Source organism: Brassica napus, chromosome A9 (assembly GCF_020379485.1).
Source record: "Brassica napus cultivar Da-Ae chromosome A9, Da-Ae, whole genome shotgun sequence".
NCBI lineage: Eukaryota > Viridiplantae > Streptophyta > Magnoliopsida > Brassicales > Brassicaceae > Brassica > Brassica napus.
In genome coordinates, this window is record NC_063442.1 from 31,452,804 (window position 1) to 31,471,038 (window position 18,235).

Genomic DNA, 18,235 nt, shown 5'->3' on the forward strand with positions numbered 1-18,235 from the left:
GTACCCTACACTAAAGAGACATCTTATTTTTCTTTTCGATGCTTCAACTCTCTTAACTTGTCTCCTCTTCGGATAATCCTATCCCTCTCCTCCTATAAATAACTCTTCACTCTCCCCTATTTCTCTACCACAACAACCATCGGTAACACCACCGAAACAAAACAAAACACATACCCTTTAAAAACAAAGTTTAGTTTCTTCTTCTTCTACTAAATGGAGAAAGGTTCCAACGGTTCCGCGGCGTTGGAGATGCAGACGTCTGAGCTTGATCAGCCGGCGGCTCTCCGTAAGATCATTTCGGTGTCCTCCATCGCCGCCGGTGTACAGTTCGGTTGGGCTTTACAGCTATCTCTGCTGACTCCTTACGTGCAGCTACTCGGAATCCCACATAAATGGGCTTCTCTGATTTGGCTCTGTGGCCCAATCTCCGGTATGCTTGTTCAGCCCATCGTCGGTTACCACAGTGACCGTTGCACCTCAAGATTCGGCCGTCGTCGTCCTTTCATCGTCGCAGGAGCCGGTTTAGTCACCGTCGCCGTGTTCCTTATCGGTTACGCCGCCGATATAGGTCACAGCATGGGTGATCAGCTTGACAAACCGCCGAGAACGCGAGCTATCGCGATTTTCGCCCTCGGGTTCTGGATTCTCGACGTGGCGAACAACACTCTCCAAGGACCATGCCGCGCTTTCTTGGCTGATCTGTCCGCGGGGAACGCAAAGAAAACGCGAACCGCAAACGCGTTTTTCTCGTTCTTCATGGCGGTTGGAAACGTTTTGGGTTACGCGGCGGGTTCTTACAAGAACCTCTACAAAGTTGTCCCGTTCACGATGACCAAGTCCTGCGATCTCTACTGCGCAAACCTCAAAACGTGTTTTTTCCTCTCCATAACGCTTCTCCTCTTGGTCACGTTCATGTCTCTATGTTACGTGACGGAGAAGCCATGGACCCCTGAGCCAACCGCAGACGGGAAATCCTCGAGCGTTCCGTTTTTCGGAGAGATCTTCGGAGCGTTCAAGGAGCTGAAAAGACCGATGTGGATGCTTCTTATAGTCACTGCACTGAACTGGATCGCTTGGTTCCCTTTCCTCCTCTTCGACACTGATTGGATGGGCCGTGAGGTGTATGGAGGAAACTCAGACGCAACCGCATCCGACGCCTCTAAAAAGCTTTACAACGACGGAGTTAGAGCTGGTGCGTTGGGGCTTATGCTTAACGCGATTGTTCTTGGCTTCATGTCGCTTGGTGTTGAATGGGTCGGTCGGAAAATGGGTGGAGCAAAACGGCTTTGGGGAGCTGTTAACTTCATCCTTGCTATTTGCTTGGCCATGACTGTTGTGGTGACTAAACAGGCGGAGAATCACCGGCGAGATCACGGCGGTGCTAAAACAGGACCGCCTGGTAACGTTACCGCTGGTGCTTTAACTCTCTTTGCTGTTCTCGGTATTCCCCAAGCGGTAAGGCTCTCTTAGTTTTGTTTTTTTGTTTGTTTTACAGAAAAATGTTTTTGTGTACGAGTTAATTATTGGTATTAACTTTTGTTTATCGGAAAAATAATAATTAATAGCGTAATTTGACCATCGTTTTCCAAATTTTAATTAATTGCAGATTACGTTCAGTATTCCTTTTGCACTAGCTTCCATATTTTCAACCAATTCTGGTGCCGGCCAAGGTAAATTTTTTATATTGAGTCATTTATTTAAATTAATCACGCGTTTTGTTTTGGATAATGTAAGTCTACAGTCTTCTTAAAGTGTTGGGACCTAAAAAAAGTTATATGCATTTAATACGGACAGATTCGCAAGTTAATAACTTATTGAGATGACTTAATATGATTTTTACAAGTCATCTCAATTTTTTTTTAAACACTTATTGAGATGATTTTACAAGTCACCGATATTAATACATGGGGTTTCATCGACCATACGGAATATGCAATAATAATTTGAAACTAAAGATTTGTATGTTTCGTCTCAACAGGACTTTCTCTAGGTGTTCTGAATCTGGCTATTGTCGTCCCACAGGTAAAGAAAACGTTTGAAATCAGTTTTATTTAATTATTTACAAAAAATGTTCACATCCTGATATGTATTTGTTGTTTCATTAAAACGTAGATGGTGGTATCTGTGGGAGGTGGACCATTCGATGAACTATTCCATGGTGGAAACATTCCGGCGTTTGTGCTAGGAGCAATTGCGGCCGCGGTGAGTGGCATATTGGCTTTAACCGTGTTGCCTTCGCCGCCACCGGATGCTCCAGCTTTCAAAACTGGGGCTATGGGATTTCATTAAAGTTTTAGCAGTGTTTCAGTGGCTATGTAACTCTCATAAAACTGTAGTGTTATTGTGCAAATCCTACATAAAGAGAAAAAAGGAAATTCATCTTCTTGGGTTGTTGGTTTATATTGTACCTAAACCCATTGTGTTCCTTTTTTGTAACTGAAATTTTCAATTTGGAGTATATTTCACCTTTTGCCACCTTCAAGGCTTCATTATTACTACTTCATTGTTTTGGATCTTTCAGTCATATCTCACACAAGAAGAATTGTATTGTTTTTTTTGTTTCATAATAAAACTTAAAATGTAATAATTAATCTAGAAGAATAATTATTTTTGATGGTTTTCTTTTTTTTGTCAAGTGTATTAGAAATTTAGAACCGAGTTGAGTTATACATGTAATTAATAAATACTTTTTAAAATTCCAAAAATGCATTATGTTACCTTACTCGTAGTTATAAATAAGCCTCTTTAGCTATTACATCGGCTTCACGTACAATTTTCCTCACAAATACAAAAGCTAAAATCAGGATGAGCTAGGCTGATACTATCTTTGGTGAGTATAGCTACAGACTGGTTCTTTCAACCGTAAGATATATCCTGATGAAGAAATTGTCTCCTACAACAGATCAAACACACACAAGTTTAGTACATTAATTCTTCACGAGCTCCTGATCTGCAGATCTGAATTTAATATTCGGATTATAAAACCTATAACTAGTGTCTTATTAATAACGTTAGTCAGGTGTAGACCACCATCAGTTCAGGACGCAATCTGATTGTAAAGCTGATTTATTGTTGCAATATAGTTTTCACATTACAAAAAAAAAAGCACAAAATGATGAATATACACTTTTATGTTTAGAGCAATAAAAATAAATAAAATATGCAGATTAAAATTCTAATAAAGAGAAAGAGAGAGAGTCCGGGCGGGGTAAACCCGGAAACCCGAAGAGTAACGCGGGTGGGCCTTATCTTCATCTTCCTCACCACACACACAACAAACACGCACACTCGTGGATTTCAAACTTTGAGAGTAATCTCATCGGGACCTTTATGATCTCATCGAACATGCTTCTCCATACGCTATCGTCATCGTCTCCACCCATTCACCGCCTCTACCTCCACCATTCTCAGATTCTCCCTTCCTCTTCCTCTGTGTCTCTCAAGTTCCATCCCAAAACGATTTCTTTACAGGTAAACACTCCAACTTTCTCTCAAAGAATCTGACTTTATTGCAATATTAGAGAATTCAATTGGCTAATCTTCCTCCATGTTCTTTAAACGTGTGGATGAAGGCAGATACATGGAAGGACTTTAGCTATACGATCTGCAGAACTTGCTGCTAGAGGGCTACCTTCTTTGAAGAAGCTGCCAAGCAAAGGATCTACCTTTCTGCTGGGACAGAGCTTGTTGATGGTCTCTGCTTATCCAAACATGGCATCAGCGTCAGAGAGCGTGAAGCATGAACCGGTTTACGAAGTTGGAGAGTTGTTTGAATTAGGTATTCAGCTTTCTTACTTGCTGTTGCTACTGGGTTTGCTCGGAGTTGGTACTTTCTATGTGATTCGTCAAGTACTTGTCCGCAGAGAGCTTGACCTCTCTGCCAAAGAGCTACAGGTATTGATTCTGATCCCAAGTATTAACCTTTGTGTTAGAAATAGAAAATTAGATGAAAGGCCAGTAGAGAACTGATGAAATAATATTTGATGTCTCTGAATGTTTTTAGCAAACCAATGTTATTAGACTGATTCAAGTAAGTAGCCATGCTTAGACAGACTTTAAAACATCTGATCAAAACTGTTTTATATGGTTTTTGTGTTTGTCTGAATAATCTGAAGGAGCAAGTTAGGAGCGGGGATGCAAGTGCAACAGAGCTCTTTGAGCTGGGTGCAGTGATGCTGAGACGCAAATTTTATCCTGCAGCCAACAAGTTCTTGCTTCAAGCTATCCAGAAATGGGACGGTGACGATCAAGATCTTGCTCAGGTAATAATACAAATTAATTTACACACACAAGCACACACTGTTTCCATCAAGTACAAATGATGAGTACAATTCTCGAGACAGGTCTATAACGCTCTTGGAGTGAGTTATGTCCGAGAGGACAAACTGGACAAAGGAATCGCTCAGTTTGAAATGGCGGTGAAAATTCAGCCTGGTTATGTAACGGCTTGGAACAACCTTGGAGATGCTTATGAGAAGAAGAAGGAGCTGCCTTTGGCGTTGAAAGCGTTTGAAGAGGTTTTGTTGTTTGATCCTAACAATAAGGTGGCTCGGCCTCGCCGAGATGCGTTGAAGGATCGTGTTAAACTCTATAAAGGCGTTGTGGCGGTCAAGTCCAAGAAACGGTGACGAAAAACCGATAAACCAAGAACTCCCCCTCGTCTCTCTTATGTTATTTTTGTAAGGACATTTTGTGTTATTATTATGAATATGAAACTTGTTTACTGTTTTTACTCTTAACAATAAATCACTCATCTTATTATTCAGATATCGATACAATGTTTATAAATAATGATAACATGATGAGAAATAAGGTCACGCAAGATACTAAAGAAGCAACAACGTAAATAGAAGATGTTCAGTGCATGTAACATAGAGGTTTTTGTTGTCTCAAGGACACTTGAGCTTATTGCCGTGAGTACGGAGATTAGCGTAGCAAGGACATGATGCTGTGTTGCCTGAGGTTCCGGGCGGCACGCACTGGCACTTGGCACAGCAACTTCCACAAGCTCTGTAACACACTTTCTTCCTCGACGTCTCTCTGCATCTCCTCGCGCACGCATACCCACAATCTGCAAATATTTGGCTCATACATTAATCAAAAAGTTGTTTGGCAAAATAAAAGAAGAAGACTTAGAATGTTACTAACTGAATGGTGGACGATGATGGTATGTTCTCTTAAACGCCTCCACTTGGTTCTCCTCGTTCGTCTGAATCTATAAGCAACACAAGAAACCGAGTTTATTTGATATGGAAAGCTTGTTTTAATATGTTTTTATTATTTTTATTTACCTGAGAAGCAGAGGAAGTTTCAGCGTTGCTGGACGAAGATAGATCTGCAAGTACCTGTGAAAGAATCAGACAAGAACGTCTCAGTGTTTTTAGTTAGTATGTTTGCAACAAAGAGAAGCTAAATCTTGAACAATGTTTTGATCATTTTTACCTGAGAAAGCAGAAGAAGAGAGATGAGCATAACAAAGGCCACCACTTTCATCTTCTCCATCTTGTCGGTTTTGAAGTAGTTTGTGAAAATAGAAGCTGTGGATGGTTCTTTATATAGACACAATGTAGCTATTTTGTCTTCTTCCTCTTTTCTTTTGTTGAGTGAAAAAAAAACCTCATGTTGATAGGTATCACATGCAATAGGCTTTCATCGCTGGACTAGACATAAATCACAGATATTAGATTGAGTTTTGCTGTAAAGTGTTGGTGTTTGATGCAACAGTTTTGATTGGTCTTTGAGGATATATCTAATTTATTACGCAAGGACGAAGAAGAAAATTCAAACCTTGTTCACTGAAATCTAAATCAAGCTTAAATACATGAAATGAGTGTAAATTTACAGTAAAAATATATAGGCTGGTTTTAACAAGGTACTGTAATGTGTGTGACTTCACTGACTTGTCGACACACGTATGGAGAGACAAGTGTACTTAAAGTGTATAAAGAAAGAGGCAATTAGGTAGTTTGAAAATTAATGTCTTAATGATATCTTTGCCATAAGAGTGTTATAACAGCTGTCTCTTAGTTCAGACATAGAACAGCTGAGAGAGATAGATGAAGAAAAACGCATGCAGACGCAATGTTGTTCGAAAAAGCAGATGGCAATGTTTGGCTCCGATTGGTGAAAACGTAATATTATTACTGTCTTCTATAAACCACATTCAAAATTTCCAAACGCGCATGATGAGACTTTAAACGGAGAACGAAACCGAATAACTACTTAGGCCACGATTGTTTATTTGCATAATTGCGTCTGTGTTGGTGTTTTCATGTTATAGGGATCAATATGTAAGTTCAAACGCAAAGCTTTATATAAATTTATATAGTTGATAGAAAAAGAATGAGAATTATGGTTCCATGCAGAAAAAAATCTAAAAGAAAAGTCATTGTTCAGTTTTTTTTCACTAAAATATAGAGAACGAAACACAGGGTGCTTTGCCAAAAAAAAAAAAAACAGGGTGCAAATTGCTATGTAATACATTAATTGATGGAGATTGGAAAACGACTCGAGAGGAGACAATAAATAAAACTTTATCAAAGGACGTATGCCCAACGAAATTTCCCGAAAATGGGCCAGGCCCAATAACTGGAATCTTTTATTATTGGGCCGGTTCTGGGTGTATTATATATGTTGATGACAAAGAAAAAAACTAGTCATTATTTACATTTTTGATATAAATGAGAGCTGGACTTTTTTTTGAGTGTCAAATGTGAAAGTTGTATTGATTACATACTTTTAATTAATTCTCAAATCTAGCTAAATTTTCTCCTATAGAATACCTAAAATTTTAATATGAACTAGGTTAAGATCCGCGCCTTGCGCGAGATAAACATTATATATATAAATTATTTTATATATTATATGTTTATAACATATTATGAAATAATAAAGATATATTGAATAATTAAAAAGTCATTATCTACTACTTATATAATTAAATTGGGGCGAACATATAAATAAATTTTATAAATCGAAAAAATATTTTTTCTATTTGATATGATATATAATTAAATTTAAATGATAGTAACATATATATGGTATATTTTAATATTAATATTTATTAGATGATGCTTTTTGCTCATATTTTTTATCATTTGTATTTGTTATAGCAAAAAGTCTAAATTAATTATAACAAAATTTTCACTGTGGGATTAATAGTTTAAGTAATTTATAATATTTTTAAAAATTAAGTTGTGAATAGTATTTCAAATTTTTTATCAAAAAATTGTTCAAAGTAAATTTCAAAATTAAGATATTTTTATATTTTATATGGCATATAGTTTAATTTAAAATGATGCATATATTTATATCTTTTATTTTTGATACTTATTAAATGAGACTTTCAACTTATATTATTTTTAATTATTTGTATCATGTCATAACAAAAGTTTTAAATCATAGATCAAAAAATTTGAATGTAAAACTTGTAACAGTTTTAGTAATTTATACTCGTTTTAAAAAATTCAAATATAATATATAAATAATTTTTTAAATTTTTATTATATAGTTACTATGATTGTTTAATTTACTTTAATAGCTTAAAATTAAACAAATATAATTCTAATACACACTTATTTTTATCAAATCTTTATTATTCAAAATCATTAATTGTCATATATACTTTAGCCACATTAGGCAATTCTGTAATCTTATATAAGGAAATAATGAAGCACATTTAATAATGTATTTATTGTGGTTTAATAAAAAGCTTATTATATATTTAGATGGACCAACCTATTTCTCTAAGGATTCTAAGAATCATTCTAGTGATGACATGTGGCTACAAAAAAATGTTGCAATGCTTCTCAAATAATATATAGGGGATGTTCAGATATTAAAAACAAAATATCTTATTATATAAAGTTTGGTTCTTAAGTATAAATTTAGTTATGTTTACTTAACAATCCAAAAGTTTTAAAAGTCATTAATTGAAAATTTTAGCTTATATAAAAAACCACTGAATAACTATTTCAATTTGAGAACATAAGTTATATTTCATAACCAAAAGTAAATCATTCAATCCATTAGTCCCTCAAACCGAGTTGTGGAAGGGAAGCAGACGATGAATCTTGTTGCTCTGGTCCTCCTGATATTACACATTTTCATTCTTTCATGTGTAGATGCAGGCACAGTCGTTTTGATGAATTCCAACATCACTCAGTCTTTCGAAGACATGGAAGGTTATTTCTGTGAGTTTTTCCTTACTTCCACCCACTCACACTGACACACGCACATGTATGTGATCTGTTGTATATAAAACTTGTTAAACTTCTGCTAATGCTGATAAAAGTTTGTGTTCCAGCTCCATCAGAAGAGGCTACCGTAGAAACCGGAGTCCTTTACGTGGCTGATCCTCTCGACGCATGCCAAAAGTTGAGGAATAAACCGAAGCAGAGCACTAACGGTACTTTCCCTTTCGCGTTGATCGTGAAAGGAGGCTGCAGTTTTGAGCACAAAGTCAGAAACGCTCAGGGAACCGGTTTCAAAGCTGCCATTGTCCATGACGATGTGGACCGTGACTTCTTATTAGCTAGTAATATCTTGTACTAAATAAAGTATCTAAATATCGAATCGATGCCACAAATCTTGATTTTGGCATCTCTTTCAGTGGAAGGAGAGGAGTACGGTATCAACATTCAAGCGGTTTTTGTGACGAAAGCAGCAGGAGAAACACTCAAGAAATACGCTGGCATGGCGGAAACAAGAGTCATGCTGGTCCCTAGTTTAGAGGACTCGGGGTTGTCGTTGTTAGCGACCACAGCATTGGTTGTATCGTTGGGCATGTTCGTTGTTCTGACCACTTGTATTTACATCTGTAGACGTTGTACATCACCTATAACATCCCAGTTCCATGGAATGAGCAGTAGAACGGTAAAAGCAATGCCGAGTGCTACATTCACTTCTGTGCGCGGATACACCACAACAGCTCTGTCTTGCGCTATCTGCCTCGAAGACTACAGTGTTGGGGAGAAGCTCAGGGTCTTACCTTGCTGTCACAGTTAAGTATACGAAACTTAAAACTTTCTATAGCTTGTTAGAAACAAACCAACTTATGATCCTTTTGGTGTTTCACAGAGTTTCATGCCACTTGTGTAGACGTGTGGCTTACATCATGGAGAACGTTTTGCCCTGTGTGTAAACAGGATGCAAGAATAAGCACGGACGAGCCATCAGCTTCAGAGAGCACACCGCTCCTTGCAGGATCATCTTTAGTGCATATAGACCCTCCTCCTGTGGGATCCTCACTTTTGCCCACGACCTCGTCCTACAGTCAACTATCTTTCAGGTCTTCTCCCTCTCATGAAAGCTGGCCATCGCCAATAAATGTCAGCCATATATCTGCGGATTTCAGGCAACAAGCAGCCTCCCCGTTGCGGTCTTCATCGCAGAGATCATACATCGCCTGTATAGGCTCGTTGGACTCACCATTTTACTCGAACATAGCATCTCTGAACGAGATGATGCTACCATATCAGACTAGCCCAAGCAATGCGTCCCCTGGGTTTGTCCAATCAATAAGGCATCAGTTCAACTCTTCGCTTTCCAGGGAATCAGAAGGTTCATCATCTCATTTCGCCTCTGCACACTCGCCGGAAGAATGTTAGACCAAAGATTCGAGCAGACACCATGGACTCTCTAGGTCCGGTTTGGTTCATCTAGGATTCTTTTGCTTTTAATATTCTGTCTACACATCAAATCCTTGGAAAGCTATCTATTAGCCAATAAGGATAGATGATCTGTATATTACCTCTCTGTCCATGCATGTTGGTTTCACTCTTTTTTTCTTTTGGGGTTTAGTTCGATCGAATCTGAGATTCAACTAAGCTACAATGTCGAATGATTTTAAAGACTACATAGCGCAAAGAGGCACCAGATTCTAAAGTCAGTTCACTCTGTCCGTTGTCGTTTTGCTTGTATTTCTCTCATCCAATCTTTGCATTCCTCTGCGGAGCCATTAGGATAAGCTAGCTGCCATGTGAGAAGTTTCTGTTGCTGCAAAAACAGAGAAAATGGGACGACATCATGTATTAGAGAGAAGCTAAGATTCTCAATTGTTAAGAGATTCACAATAAATAAAGCCTTTTTAACTAACCCATTCACGGATGAGGGATGATCCTCCGCTAAGCTCTGCAATTTGCATGATCTCCCTCCCATTAACCAGAGGCTTTACATCCCAGATGTTATCAAGACCTGTAATGTCAAAGCCAAGAAACACCATTACGAATGTGGACTTGTGGAGCCTTTATAAACTAGTCACACCCTAACATCTTTTGCCTCCTCTTGGGAAACATCTATCTTTCATGCTACGATTTATCAAGCATACTAACGCTTACCCAGTTCATGAATGGTTTCCTCGATCGTTTGATAGATTTCTCGCAACTTGTCCAGTTGGAAATCCAAATGCCCAATTTCTTGATCTTCCTTCATGCCGTCAACCGTACTCAACAACAGAGATGTTAAGAGTGCAACACGCCAGAAGTCCTTGATATCTCTAAGAAGAAACCCTGTAATAGTAACAAAAAACATACCATTTTAGTTATATACATATAGTTGGAGATCTAATGTGTTCACTAAATCACCAGTTTTATACTACTCATAGTTTATATAATCACAGAGGATATGATCATAAGTTATGTAAGCTAGTATCTCAATTAAATTGATAATAATACATATAGAATTACGAGTCTTATGATGTTCAGAGTATTGTACAAGTAACAGAAAGACACCGCTGAGATTATCTATGGCATCGATTAACTAAAATAAAATTAGTGCTTTTTTCTTCAACTATTTTCTCGACTTTTTTAGGTGGGCGTAATACAATACAATAACGGCTACAAAGTAGTACCTGTGAGTACTCTTATCTTCGATGTTGCTGGGAGCTCTGGATCACCAAGGGAAATAGACTTCCAGTGCTCAAGAATATTAGTGGCCCAATCAAGCTTGTCCAGTTGTACGTCATTCTTCAACCGAAAGGAAGCAATCAACGATAGAAATTTCTCCGTAGTACGATGTATGTTGATAACCTGAAGAAGAAGGATTTAGTTATTATGATAGTCGCAGATCTGTTAAGTCGTAAAGTAGTCAATATTAAAAGGCATGGTCAAACGAGATACACTGCTCTTGAAAAGAACCACACCAACAATCTAAAGCAAAACATAGGTGAAGCCGTGAAGGTTATGATTTTACCATGTTAATCCCGTTATTACCAAATGAAACACATAACAAGTATCGCCATGTAGTTACTGCAGTTAAGGCCTAAGATATTGAACACTAATAATCAGAGCTCACCGTTTCAGCATCACTAGTCTTCCGCTTCAAGGAGAATTTGAATATGTGGTTGACAACAGGGATCTAGAAAAAGGGCTCAAGTTTTGTTAGCTATGATATTCATACTCAGATTTAGTTAACCAAAAAAAAGATGACAAGAGTTCAGATATGTAAGGAACTTCAGTACCAGTTTGCCTTTATTGTCTTTGTAAACTGTTTTCCTAAAGGGAAGAAACAGTGCAGCATACAAAGCAAGCCTTCTTACTTCACCCTAAAACCAAAGAATACAACAATAAAAATCTACCGGGAACTCCTTTTCTAGCAGTTAAAACAAGATGAGATCGTGACAGACTAATAACTTACGCTGAACTTTCCTAGCCCAGGTGTTTGAATAAGGCTCCACATAGCTTCCAAGTATGCTTGGCAGAGGCTAGAAAAACGGAGACACGTTAGTGATTTTTTTTCAAAATATGAATATGAACCTCACAGAACCAGGTTTGCTAAGTTGCTGAGTATTAAGAGTAGAAATGAGATGAACCTGCCACAATTCTCTAATGGTGCAGGCTCGGATGAAGATGGTAAGGCAAAGACAACCCCAAATAGCTTCAGGTCAGAAAGATGTGTTACTGCTGAAACTGGTCCATTTCCAGATATCATCAAGTCGATCTGCACCAAGAAATCAAGTTGTGTAACGCTAAACCTCTACAATAAATTGCAGCGAAATCAGCTATGTCAAGCAAGAACGAAGATCAGATACAAACTTCATTGCCGATTCGCTCTCTGCTAATTTTTTCTCCAAGAGCTACCCTCACTTCCTCACTTGAAGCAGCTTGTTTCAGTTCATTATCCAGAGTAAAACCAAATCTAGCACCTGTTACGGCAGTAGAATAACTACAGAGCTCAAATGAAGGATCTGAAATGGACTGTGTAGTGTGTTATGTATGATATATAATGAAAAAAGGAAAAAAAAAAGACGCAGTACCAAAGCGAATAGCCCGGAGGACTCGCAAAGGATCATCCAGAAACGTAGCTTTTGCAGGCAATGGTGTAACAATTCTTCCGGACTTGAGGTCATCGATGCCTGTAATTTTATCAGTTCCTTGTTATATTATTTTGAACATCACAGGAAACGGATAATTCTGAGAAGTGGCAACACTAAAAGGCAACCTCTTTCTGTAAGATCTTCTACTGAGCCAGTGTTAAGATTGTAGAACAAGCTGTCAAAATTAAGAAATCATAATAAAATGTTACCATTTGCATACAGTGATGCGGTGATCACAGCTACTCTACTTCTAGTTCTCGAAGGAAGTGAGAGTACCTATTTATGGTTAAGTCTCTCCTGTAAGCATCCTCCTTTGCGGTGCCAAATTTCTAAAATAAATCAAAGAAACAATCAGTTAGGTCCTTTCCATTGCATCTCTCGACAACTAAAATAACTTTGACGTTAAGGATGATAGGTTCCGTTATGCATTTGTAGCAGATAAACAAGGAGCATTACCATTGTAGGGATACGACTGTTCTCTGTGTACTCTTCACATCTCAAATTAACAAAATCTATCCATTGGTCATAGATGCGCATCTTTGCTGTCTCCAAATGTTTGGATTGGTCAGGATTCCTGAAACAAAAGGCCAGCATCAAGAACTCAGAGTTCAGCAGTGAGGAAAGCTTGAAGAAGACCTTTCAATAACAGTGTCGCCTTGAACTTGTTCGTCTCTAGAAGATAAGTATTCCTTGAGCTTATCAAGAAACTCACTTCCAGACATGTTGTCGATCGCTATGTCAATATCATCACTATCTCTCCCCAATAGCTGCAAACACAAAGATAATAACATCACTCCAAGTAGCATTCAAAGGCAAATCCTCCTAGATCCCCTAAACTTATCTAATCGCACCAGACGGCGGGAGAGTACCTTATCGCGCACCCAACCACCGGCGACGCGAAGCTGCGTGTCGAGGTCGCAGAACCGGAGAGTACCGAGAAGCCGATCGAAAATCTTTCGCTCCTTCTCGGTGAGATCAATCTTCTCCTTCAACTCGACGGAGAGCTTTGACTGCTTCTGATTCTCTTCTCCTCCAACAGCCGTCGTCGTCGTCGTCATCGCCGCCTTCAACGTCGAGAACCAGCAACGGCACAGGCTCGGAGAAACACGACGAAACGCGACGGTTGAGAAACGGTTAGGTTTACGGTGGAGAGAAGGAGGAATGAGGAGAATGGGTGTGGGCAGGGTTATAATAGTGTTGATTGGAAGAGACAATCTCATGGTTTCTTTTAGCGGTTTAATGGCGCGTTTTTCTTCTGCGGCGATTTACGGGCAGCGTCTGAACGAAACGAGCGGAGTTTATGGGCCAGTTTGGATCGGTGTAAAGTTAGACCAATTATTAGGCCCAATAAAGGCCTTATTTTATTACATATCGAAATTATGCAACAAATGGTTTAATTCTTGTTCTTGATTTTAGATATAGTGTCAACTTTTCATTCAGATACTATATTGATAAATTCTCTCTCTAGAAAATCCTCTCTAGAGCAAAGCTTCTCTTTTGTGGTTTCCTCAACCAAAAAGAGCTTCAGTTTTTAAAATTCTCGTATCACCTTTTTCAAAAACCTTCATCATCCTTCCGACAGAACCTTTCTCTTATATCTTTCTATCAGTTTCTATGTCTTCAGAAATGGACAGAGCTATGTTGTCTTTATCCCTTAAAGATGATGATGACTCGCCTTTTAGCTTACCAGATCTACCCCAGTACTATGCCTCTGAAAGAAATGCATGCAGCATTATAGGCCGTCTTCTCAACCCGGAACTTCAGAGAATGTCTAAGCTGATACACGATCTACCACGGAAATGGCAAAAGTCCTCTAGAGTTCGCGAATTTGCGTTAACCAGAGAAAGATTCCAGTTCGTGTTCTTGCATGAACATGATCTCAGAGAAGTTCTAGATAAAGGCATGCAGACCTTTGAAGATTGGGGTTTGGCGATGGAAAGATGGATCGAGAAGCCTCCTCCTGGATATCTTGATTACGTCTCTATATGGGTCAGGATCAGTAACATACCAGTTAACCACTACACCCACAGAGCTATCTATGATCTCGGAGGTCTCGTAGGGCATGTGGAAGAAGTAGCTTTTGATCCGGAAAGATCACAATCTCAAGACTATGTCAGGGTCAAAATCCGCTTCCATGTATCCAAACCTCTAAAGAAATCGAGGGTTCTGAATCTTCCTGATGGAGAACAAACCACAATCTATTACTATTACGAAAGAGTTCAGAAAAGATGCTACCATTGTCAAAGACTTACGCATGCAAAGGAGAGGTGTCCCTTCTTAGAACACACTCAAAGCTCAAGTGGCCGATCTACTAGTCTTCTGTCCATGCAGCAGCTTTCTCAACCTCTCCAGGTTCTGTCAGAACAAGATCCTCTGTTTGGAGTTCTAAAAGAAGATCAAGTCGGGATTAATCCCTTATCCGGTCGACCCCGCATAGCACCTGAGATCCTTCAAGAAATGCGCAACTATCTACTGGCTTCAAGCTCTGAAGACATTCTCGTTCGACAGCAAAGGGTTATAGCTTCTGTTAAGGAAGCTGAAAAGAACCCGATCACGCAAAGAACGGCTTTACAACTTTCTCCTCCTCCGATATTTACTTCAGAGATCAACAAGGGCAAAGGAATTGTCTTCAACTATGATCAAGAAGATAAGCTTAATCAGCCAACGACATCAAACTCTCAGCCAAAACTCATGGCTTCAGCAATATCTTCAGGACAGTCTCTATTCAACTCCACATCAAATGTCCTTTGTAGATTAACTCTACCGTCTCCTCAGAATCAATTGGATCTTCAGGGCAGTATACCTTTTATCTTTTCGGTTGGTTCTTCTGGGTTAAAGGAAAAAGCAACGAGGAAACCGGGAAGTTTCAAAAGAATCTACAACTCTCGAAAGAAGTCTCATAAGGAGCCAGAAGGAACTGCTCAGACTGTTCTGCCTCAACCTCAAGTCAACAAGAAAAGAAAAGCGGAAGATGATTTGGCTGGTGCATCCAAAGCCGCGAAGAACAATGCATCAAAGATGGTCCCGCGTGAGGGACCGTCCAACACTTAAATGAGCTTCATCAGCTGGAACTGCCGGGGATTGGGACGGTCCCAAGAACTGACAGTTCAGCGACTCAAGAAACTGCGTTCTGCGTATTTCCCTGAAGTATTTTTTCTTATGGAAACTATGAACTCTCGGAATACTCTAGTGGACTTGCAAGCTTGGTTAGGATATGATCATCTGTACACTGTCGACCCTGTAAATATAGGTGGTGGTCTAGCTCTTTTTTGGAAGAACAGTGTTGATGTATCCCTTCTGTATGCTGATAAAAACATTTTGGATGTACATATTATCTATGAAGAAAAGCAGTTTAACTTGTCTTGTGTGTACGGGAATCCTAATAGCAGCTTAAGACATATAGTTTGGGAAAGACTATCTCGTTTTGGTGTAAATAGAAGAACTAGCTGGTGCATGGTAGGTGATTTCAACGAGATTCTAAACAACTCTGAAAAGCTAGGAGGACCTAGAAGAGGAGATGCAACCTTTTGTCCATTTAGTGATATGCTTAATAGTTGTGGTATGACTGAATTTCCGGGAACTGGGAATAGCTTCACTTGGAGTGGAAGAAGGGGAACTTTAAATATTCAATGCAAACTGGATAGAGCGTTTGGAAACAGTGAATGGTTCAAATAATTCCCAGCCTCAAATCAAGTTTTTTTAGCAAAAAGGGGTTCAGATCATCGGCCTGTTTTGATACGTCTACTCTCCTCTCAAGACTCCTACAAAGGTTCTTTCAAGTTTGACCGAAGAATGTTTCACAAGCCTATGGTTAAAGAAGCCATTCTTCATGCGTGGAACAATCCCGCCTCCTCTCAAACCTCGGTTACGTCTCGCATAAGAAACTGCAGGAAAGCTCTCAGTCTTTGGAAAAAAGAAAACAAAGCAAATTCGCAGGAAAGGATAACTTGCTTACAAAATGATCTGGAGCAAGAAGAATCATCTGTGAATCCATCAACTCTTAAGATCAACATCTTAAAAAGATCTCTTCTTACTGCTTATAGGGATGAGGAAAATTTTTGGAAGCAGAAGAGTAAGGATGACTGGATTCTTTTTGGTGATGGTAACACGAAAGTGTTTCACACAGCGGTCAAAATTTCCAGGGCTCGGAATGAGATTGTTAAGCTTTTCGATAAGAATGGAAATGCCCAAAGATCAGAAGCTTCAAAGGCTCAGGTGGCAATTAGTTACTTTTGTGATCTTTTTAAATCTTCAAACTCAGAAGATTATCACTCCATGCTTAGAGATCTTACTCTGAGAGTATCTGAGGCTATGAATCATCAACTTATCAGTAAGGTAACTCCTGAAGAGATAAAAGAAGCTGTCTTCTCAATAAAGCCTGATAGTGCACCAGGAGCCGATGGCATGTCTGGTTTTTTCTTTCAGTCTTATTGGGATATTGTCGGAGTTCAGTTGATAAAAGAAGTTTCAGGTTTCTTTGAAACTGGAGTAATGCCTACAGAATGGAACTACACTCAATTGGTTTTGATTCCTAAGAAGACGAACGCAACACTGATGTCTGATCTTCGTCCTATCAGTCTTTGCTCGGTGATGTATAAAACAATCTCGAAGATCATTTCTTCAAGACTCAAAAGGTTTCTGCCTGACATAGTCTCGCCTTCTCAATCAGCCTTTGTAGCAGATCGTCTGATTTCTGATAATATTATCATGGCGCATGAAGCTATTCATAGTCTCAATACGCATGATTATGTTTCAAGTAACTTTCTGGCTGCTAAGACGGATATGTCCAAAGCTTTTGATAGAGTGGAGTGGAACTATCTAAAAGCTTTACATTTATCTCTAGGATTTCATCCTAATTTTGTAGTATGGATAATGGCTTGTGTCTCTACGGTGCAGTACACAGTTCTAATTAACGGGCAAGCTCATGGTTTGATAACTCCGCATCGGGGTCTGAGACAAGGTGATCCCATGTCCCCTTTCTTATTCGTGCTCTGTACTGAAGGTCTATCTTTCCTCCTTAACCAAGCTTCTGAGGTGAATCTCCTAAACGGTATTCAATTCTCAAGCGATGGTCCAGCTATCCATCACTTTTTTTTCGCAGACGATAGTCTGTTTCTTTTCAAGGCGGATCTGTTTCAATGCCAAGTCTTCCTAGATATTTTTCGAAAGTATGAGCAAGCGACTGGGCAAGTTATTAATTTAGATAAGTCTTCACTTACTTTTGGTAAGAGGGTGGATACCAAGCTTAAGGAGCAAATTCAACTCAAATTGGGTATCTTCTCTGAAGGAGGAGCAGGAACTTATCTTGGTCTTCCAGAGTGTTTTAGCGGATCAAAAATTCAGCTTCTCAATTATATCCAAGACAAGATGAAAGGAAGAATGTCTGGATGGTACACTAAATTTCTTTCACAAGCGGGAAAGGAAGTCATTTTGAAGTCAGTAGCATTAGCAATGCCCATCCATGCTATGAGCTGCTTCAGGTTGCCTAAAACAACTTGTAAGAACCTCACCTCTGCAATGGCTAACTTTTGGTGGAACTCTACAGAAGATAAAGGAAAGATCCACTGGCTAAGTTGGGACAAATTGAGTGTTCCTAAAGAGCTAGGAGGGATGGGTTTCAAAAACATTGAAACTTTTAATCAAGCTCTTCTTGCTAAACAAGCATGGAGAATTCTATCATCTCCGGATTCTCTTCTAAGTAGATTCCTCATGAGCAGATACTTTCCTCAAGGTTCTTTCCTTAATGCTACTATTGGTTCTCGCCCTTCTTATGCCTGGAGGAGCATATGTTTTGGTCGTGAACTTTTAACTAAAGGTCTCAGGCATATGGTTGGAGATGGAAAATCTCTTTCAGTTTGGACGTCTCCTTGGCTAGTTGATGGTACAAGAATGCGTTCTCCCCTTATGAAGAACATCTTGATC

At 39.0% G+C, this 18,235-nt stretch overlaps 6 protein-coding genes across 7 annotated transcripts; 4 read left to right on the forward strand and 2 right to left on the reverse strand.

Annotated features, from left to right (window-relative positions):
- The first annotated feature begins 112 nt into the window (after positions 1–112).
- Positions 113–2,477, forward strand: LOC106429767 (sucrose transport protein SUC2). The gene is made up of 4 exons (XM_013870515.3): positions 113–1,455; positions 1,607–1,670; positions 1,979–2,022; positions 2,113–2,477. The coding sequence occupies exons 1-4, from the start codon at positions 214–216 to the stop codon at positions 2,287–2,289; spliced, it is 1,527 nt and encodes a 508-aa protein (XP_013725969.1). The 5' UTR covers positions 113–213; the 3' UTR covers positions 2,290–2,477.
- A 688-nt stretch (positions 2,478–3,165) lies between these two features.
- On the forward strand, positions 3,166–4,765 carry LOC106401740 (tetratricopeptide repeat domain-containing protein PYG7, chloroplastic-like). 2 transcript variants are annotated; one of them, XM_013842317.3, is made up of 4 exons: positions 3,166–3,471; positions 3,577–3,894; positions 4,116–4,262; positions 4,344–4,765. In XM_013842317.3, the coding sequence occupies exons 1-4, from the start codon at positions 3,331–3,333 to the stop codon at positions 4,626–4,628; spliced, it is 891 nt and encodes a 296-aa protein (XP_013697771.1). In that variant the 5' UTR covers positions 3,166–3,330; the 3' UTR covers positions 4,629–4,765. The 2 variants fall into 2 exon arrangements, with proteins under 2 accessions (XP_013697771.1, XP_013726013.2); XM_013870559.3 differs by having other exon boundaries at positions 3,272–3,471; positions 3,573–3,894.
- Positions 4,736–5,639, reverse strand: LOC106401742 (gibberellin-regulated protein 9). The gene is made up of 4 exons (XM_013842320.3): positions 5,443–5,639; positions 5,292–5,345; positions 5,149–5,215; positions 4,736–5,071 (listed from the first exon to the last, which is right to left on the reverse strand). Exons 1-4 carry the CDS (start codon positions 5,500–5,502, stop codon positions 4,890–4,892), a joined length of 363 nt encoding a protein of 120 aa, XP_013697774.1. The 5' UTR covers positions 5,503–5,639; the 3' UTR covers positions 4,736–4,889.
- Positions 5,640–8,065: 2,426 nt separating this feature from the next.
- Positions 8,066–9,608, forward strand: LOC106429809 (receptor homology region, transmembrane domain- and RING domain-containing protein 3). Its single transcript, XM_013870563.3, has 4 exons — positions 8,066–8,192; positions 8,306–8,536; positions 8,612–9,001; positions 9,079–9,608. The coding sequence occupies exons 1-4, from the start codon at positions 8,066–8,068 to the stop codon at positions 9,606–9,608; spliced, it is 1,278 nt and encodes a 425-aa protein (XP_013726017.1).
- Positions 9,609–9,700: 92 nt separating this feature from the next.
- On the reverse strand, positions 9,701–13,565 carry LOC106429808 (tRNA nucleotidyltransferase cca2). Its single transcript, XM_048740976.1, has 15 exons — positions 13,183–13,565; positions 12,950–13,080; positions 12,770–12,887; positions 12,590–12,642; positions 12,439–12,488; positions 12,254–12,352; positions 12,033–12,142; positions 11,810–11,937; positions 11,635–11,701; positions 11,459–11,542; positions 11,293–11,355; positions 10,850–11,027; positions 10,338–10,508; positions 10,097–10,194; positions 9,701–9,996 (listed from the first exon to the last, which is right to left on the reverse strand). The coding sequence occupies exons 1-15, from the start codon at positions 13,531–13,533 to the stop codon at positions 9,892–9,894; spliced, it is 1,806 nt and encodes a 601-aa protein (XP_048596933.1). The 5' UTR covers positions 13,534–13,565; the 3' UTR covers positions 9,701–9,891.
- A 374-nt stretch (positions 13,566–13,939) lies between these two features.
- LOC106429735 lies at positions 13,940–15,364 on the forward strand. Its single transcript, XM_013870491.1, has one exon. The coding sequence runs from the start codon at positions 13,940–13,942 to the stop codon at positions 15,362–15,364; it is 1,425 nt and encodes a 474-aa protein (XP_013725945.1).
- The last annotated feature ends 2,871 nt before the right edge of the window (positions 15,365–18,235 follow it).

Excerpts from the sequence above, each read along its gene's own strand:
- LOC106429735 (XM_013870491.1), top strand. The coding sequence starts at position 13,940 with ATGGACAGAGCTATGTTGTCTTTATCCCTTAAAGATGATGATGACTCG.
- LOC106429767 (XM_013870515.3), top strand. The coding sequence starts at position 214 with ATGGAGAAAGGTTCCAACGGTTCCGCGGCGTTGGAGATGCAGACGTCT. Across the intron at positions 1,456-1,606 it reads TTCTCGGTATTCCCCAAGCG|ATTACGTTCAGTATTCCTTT; the intron begins GTAAGGCTCTCT and ends AATTAATTGCAG. Across the intron at positions 1,671-1,978 it reads CAATTCTGGTGCCGGCCAAG|GACTTTCTCTAGGTGTTCTG; the intron begins GTAAATTTTTTA and ends TCGTCTCAACAG.
- LOC106401740 (XM_013842317.3), top strand. The coding sequence starts at position 3,331 with ATGATCTCATCGAACATGCTTCTCCATACGCTATCGTCATCGTCTCCA. Across the intron at positions 3,895-4,115 it reads TCTCTGCCAAAGAGCTACAG|GAGCAAGTTAGGAGCGGGGA; the intron begins GTATTGATTCTG and ends AATAATCTGAAG. Across the intron at positions 4,263-4,343 it reads ACGATCAAGATCTTGCTCAG|GTCTATAACGCTCTTGGAGT; the intron begins GTAATAATACAA and ends TTCTCGAGACAG.
- LOC106429808 (XM_048740976.1), bottom strand. The coding sequence starts at position 13,533 with ATGAGATTGTCTCTTCCAATCAACACTATTATAACCCTGCCCACACCC. Across the intron at positions 13,081-13,182 it reads GTGGTTGGGTGCGCGATAAG|CTATTGGGGAGAGATAGTGA; the intron begins GTACTCTCCCGC and ends TTGTGTTTGCAG. Across the intron at positions 11,702-11,809 it reads CCATTAGAGAATTGTGGCAG|CCTCTGCCAAGCATACTTGG; the intron begins GTTCATCTCATT and ends CCGTTTTTCTAG.
- LOC106401742 (XM_013842320.3), bottom strand. The coding sequence starts at position 5,502 with ATGGAGAAGATGAAAGTGGTGGCCTTTGTTATGCTCATCTCTCTTCTT. Across the intron at positions 5,216-5,291 it reads AAACTTCCTCTGCTTCTCAG|ATTCAGACGAACGAGGAGAA; the intron begins GTAAATAAAAAT and ends TGTTGCTTATAG. Across the intron at positions 5,072-5,148 it reads CCATCATCGTCCACCATTCA|ATTGTGGGTATGCGTGCGCG; the intron begins GTTAGTAACATT and ends AAATATTTGCAG.
- LOC106429809 (XM_013870563.3), top strand. The coding sequence starts at position 8,066 with ATGAATCTTGTTGCTCTGGTCCTCCTGATATTACACATTTTCATTCTT. Across the intron at positions 8,537-8,611 it reads CCGTGACTTCTTATTAGCTA|TGGAAGGAGAGGAGTACGGT; the intron begins GTAATATCTTGT and ends CATCTCTTTCAG. Across the intron at positions 9,002-9,078 it reads GGTCTTACCTTGCTGTCACA|AGTTTCATGCCACTTGTGTA; the intron begins GTTAAGTATACG and ends GGTGTTTCACAG.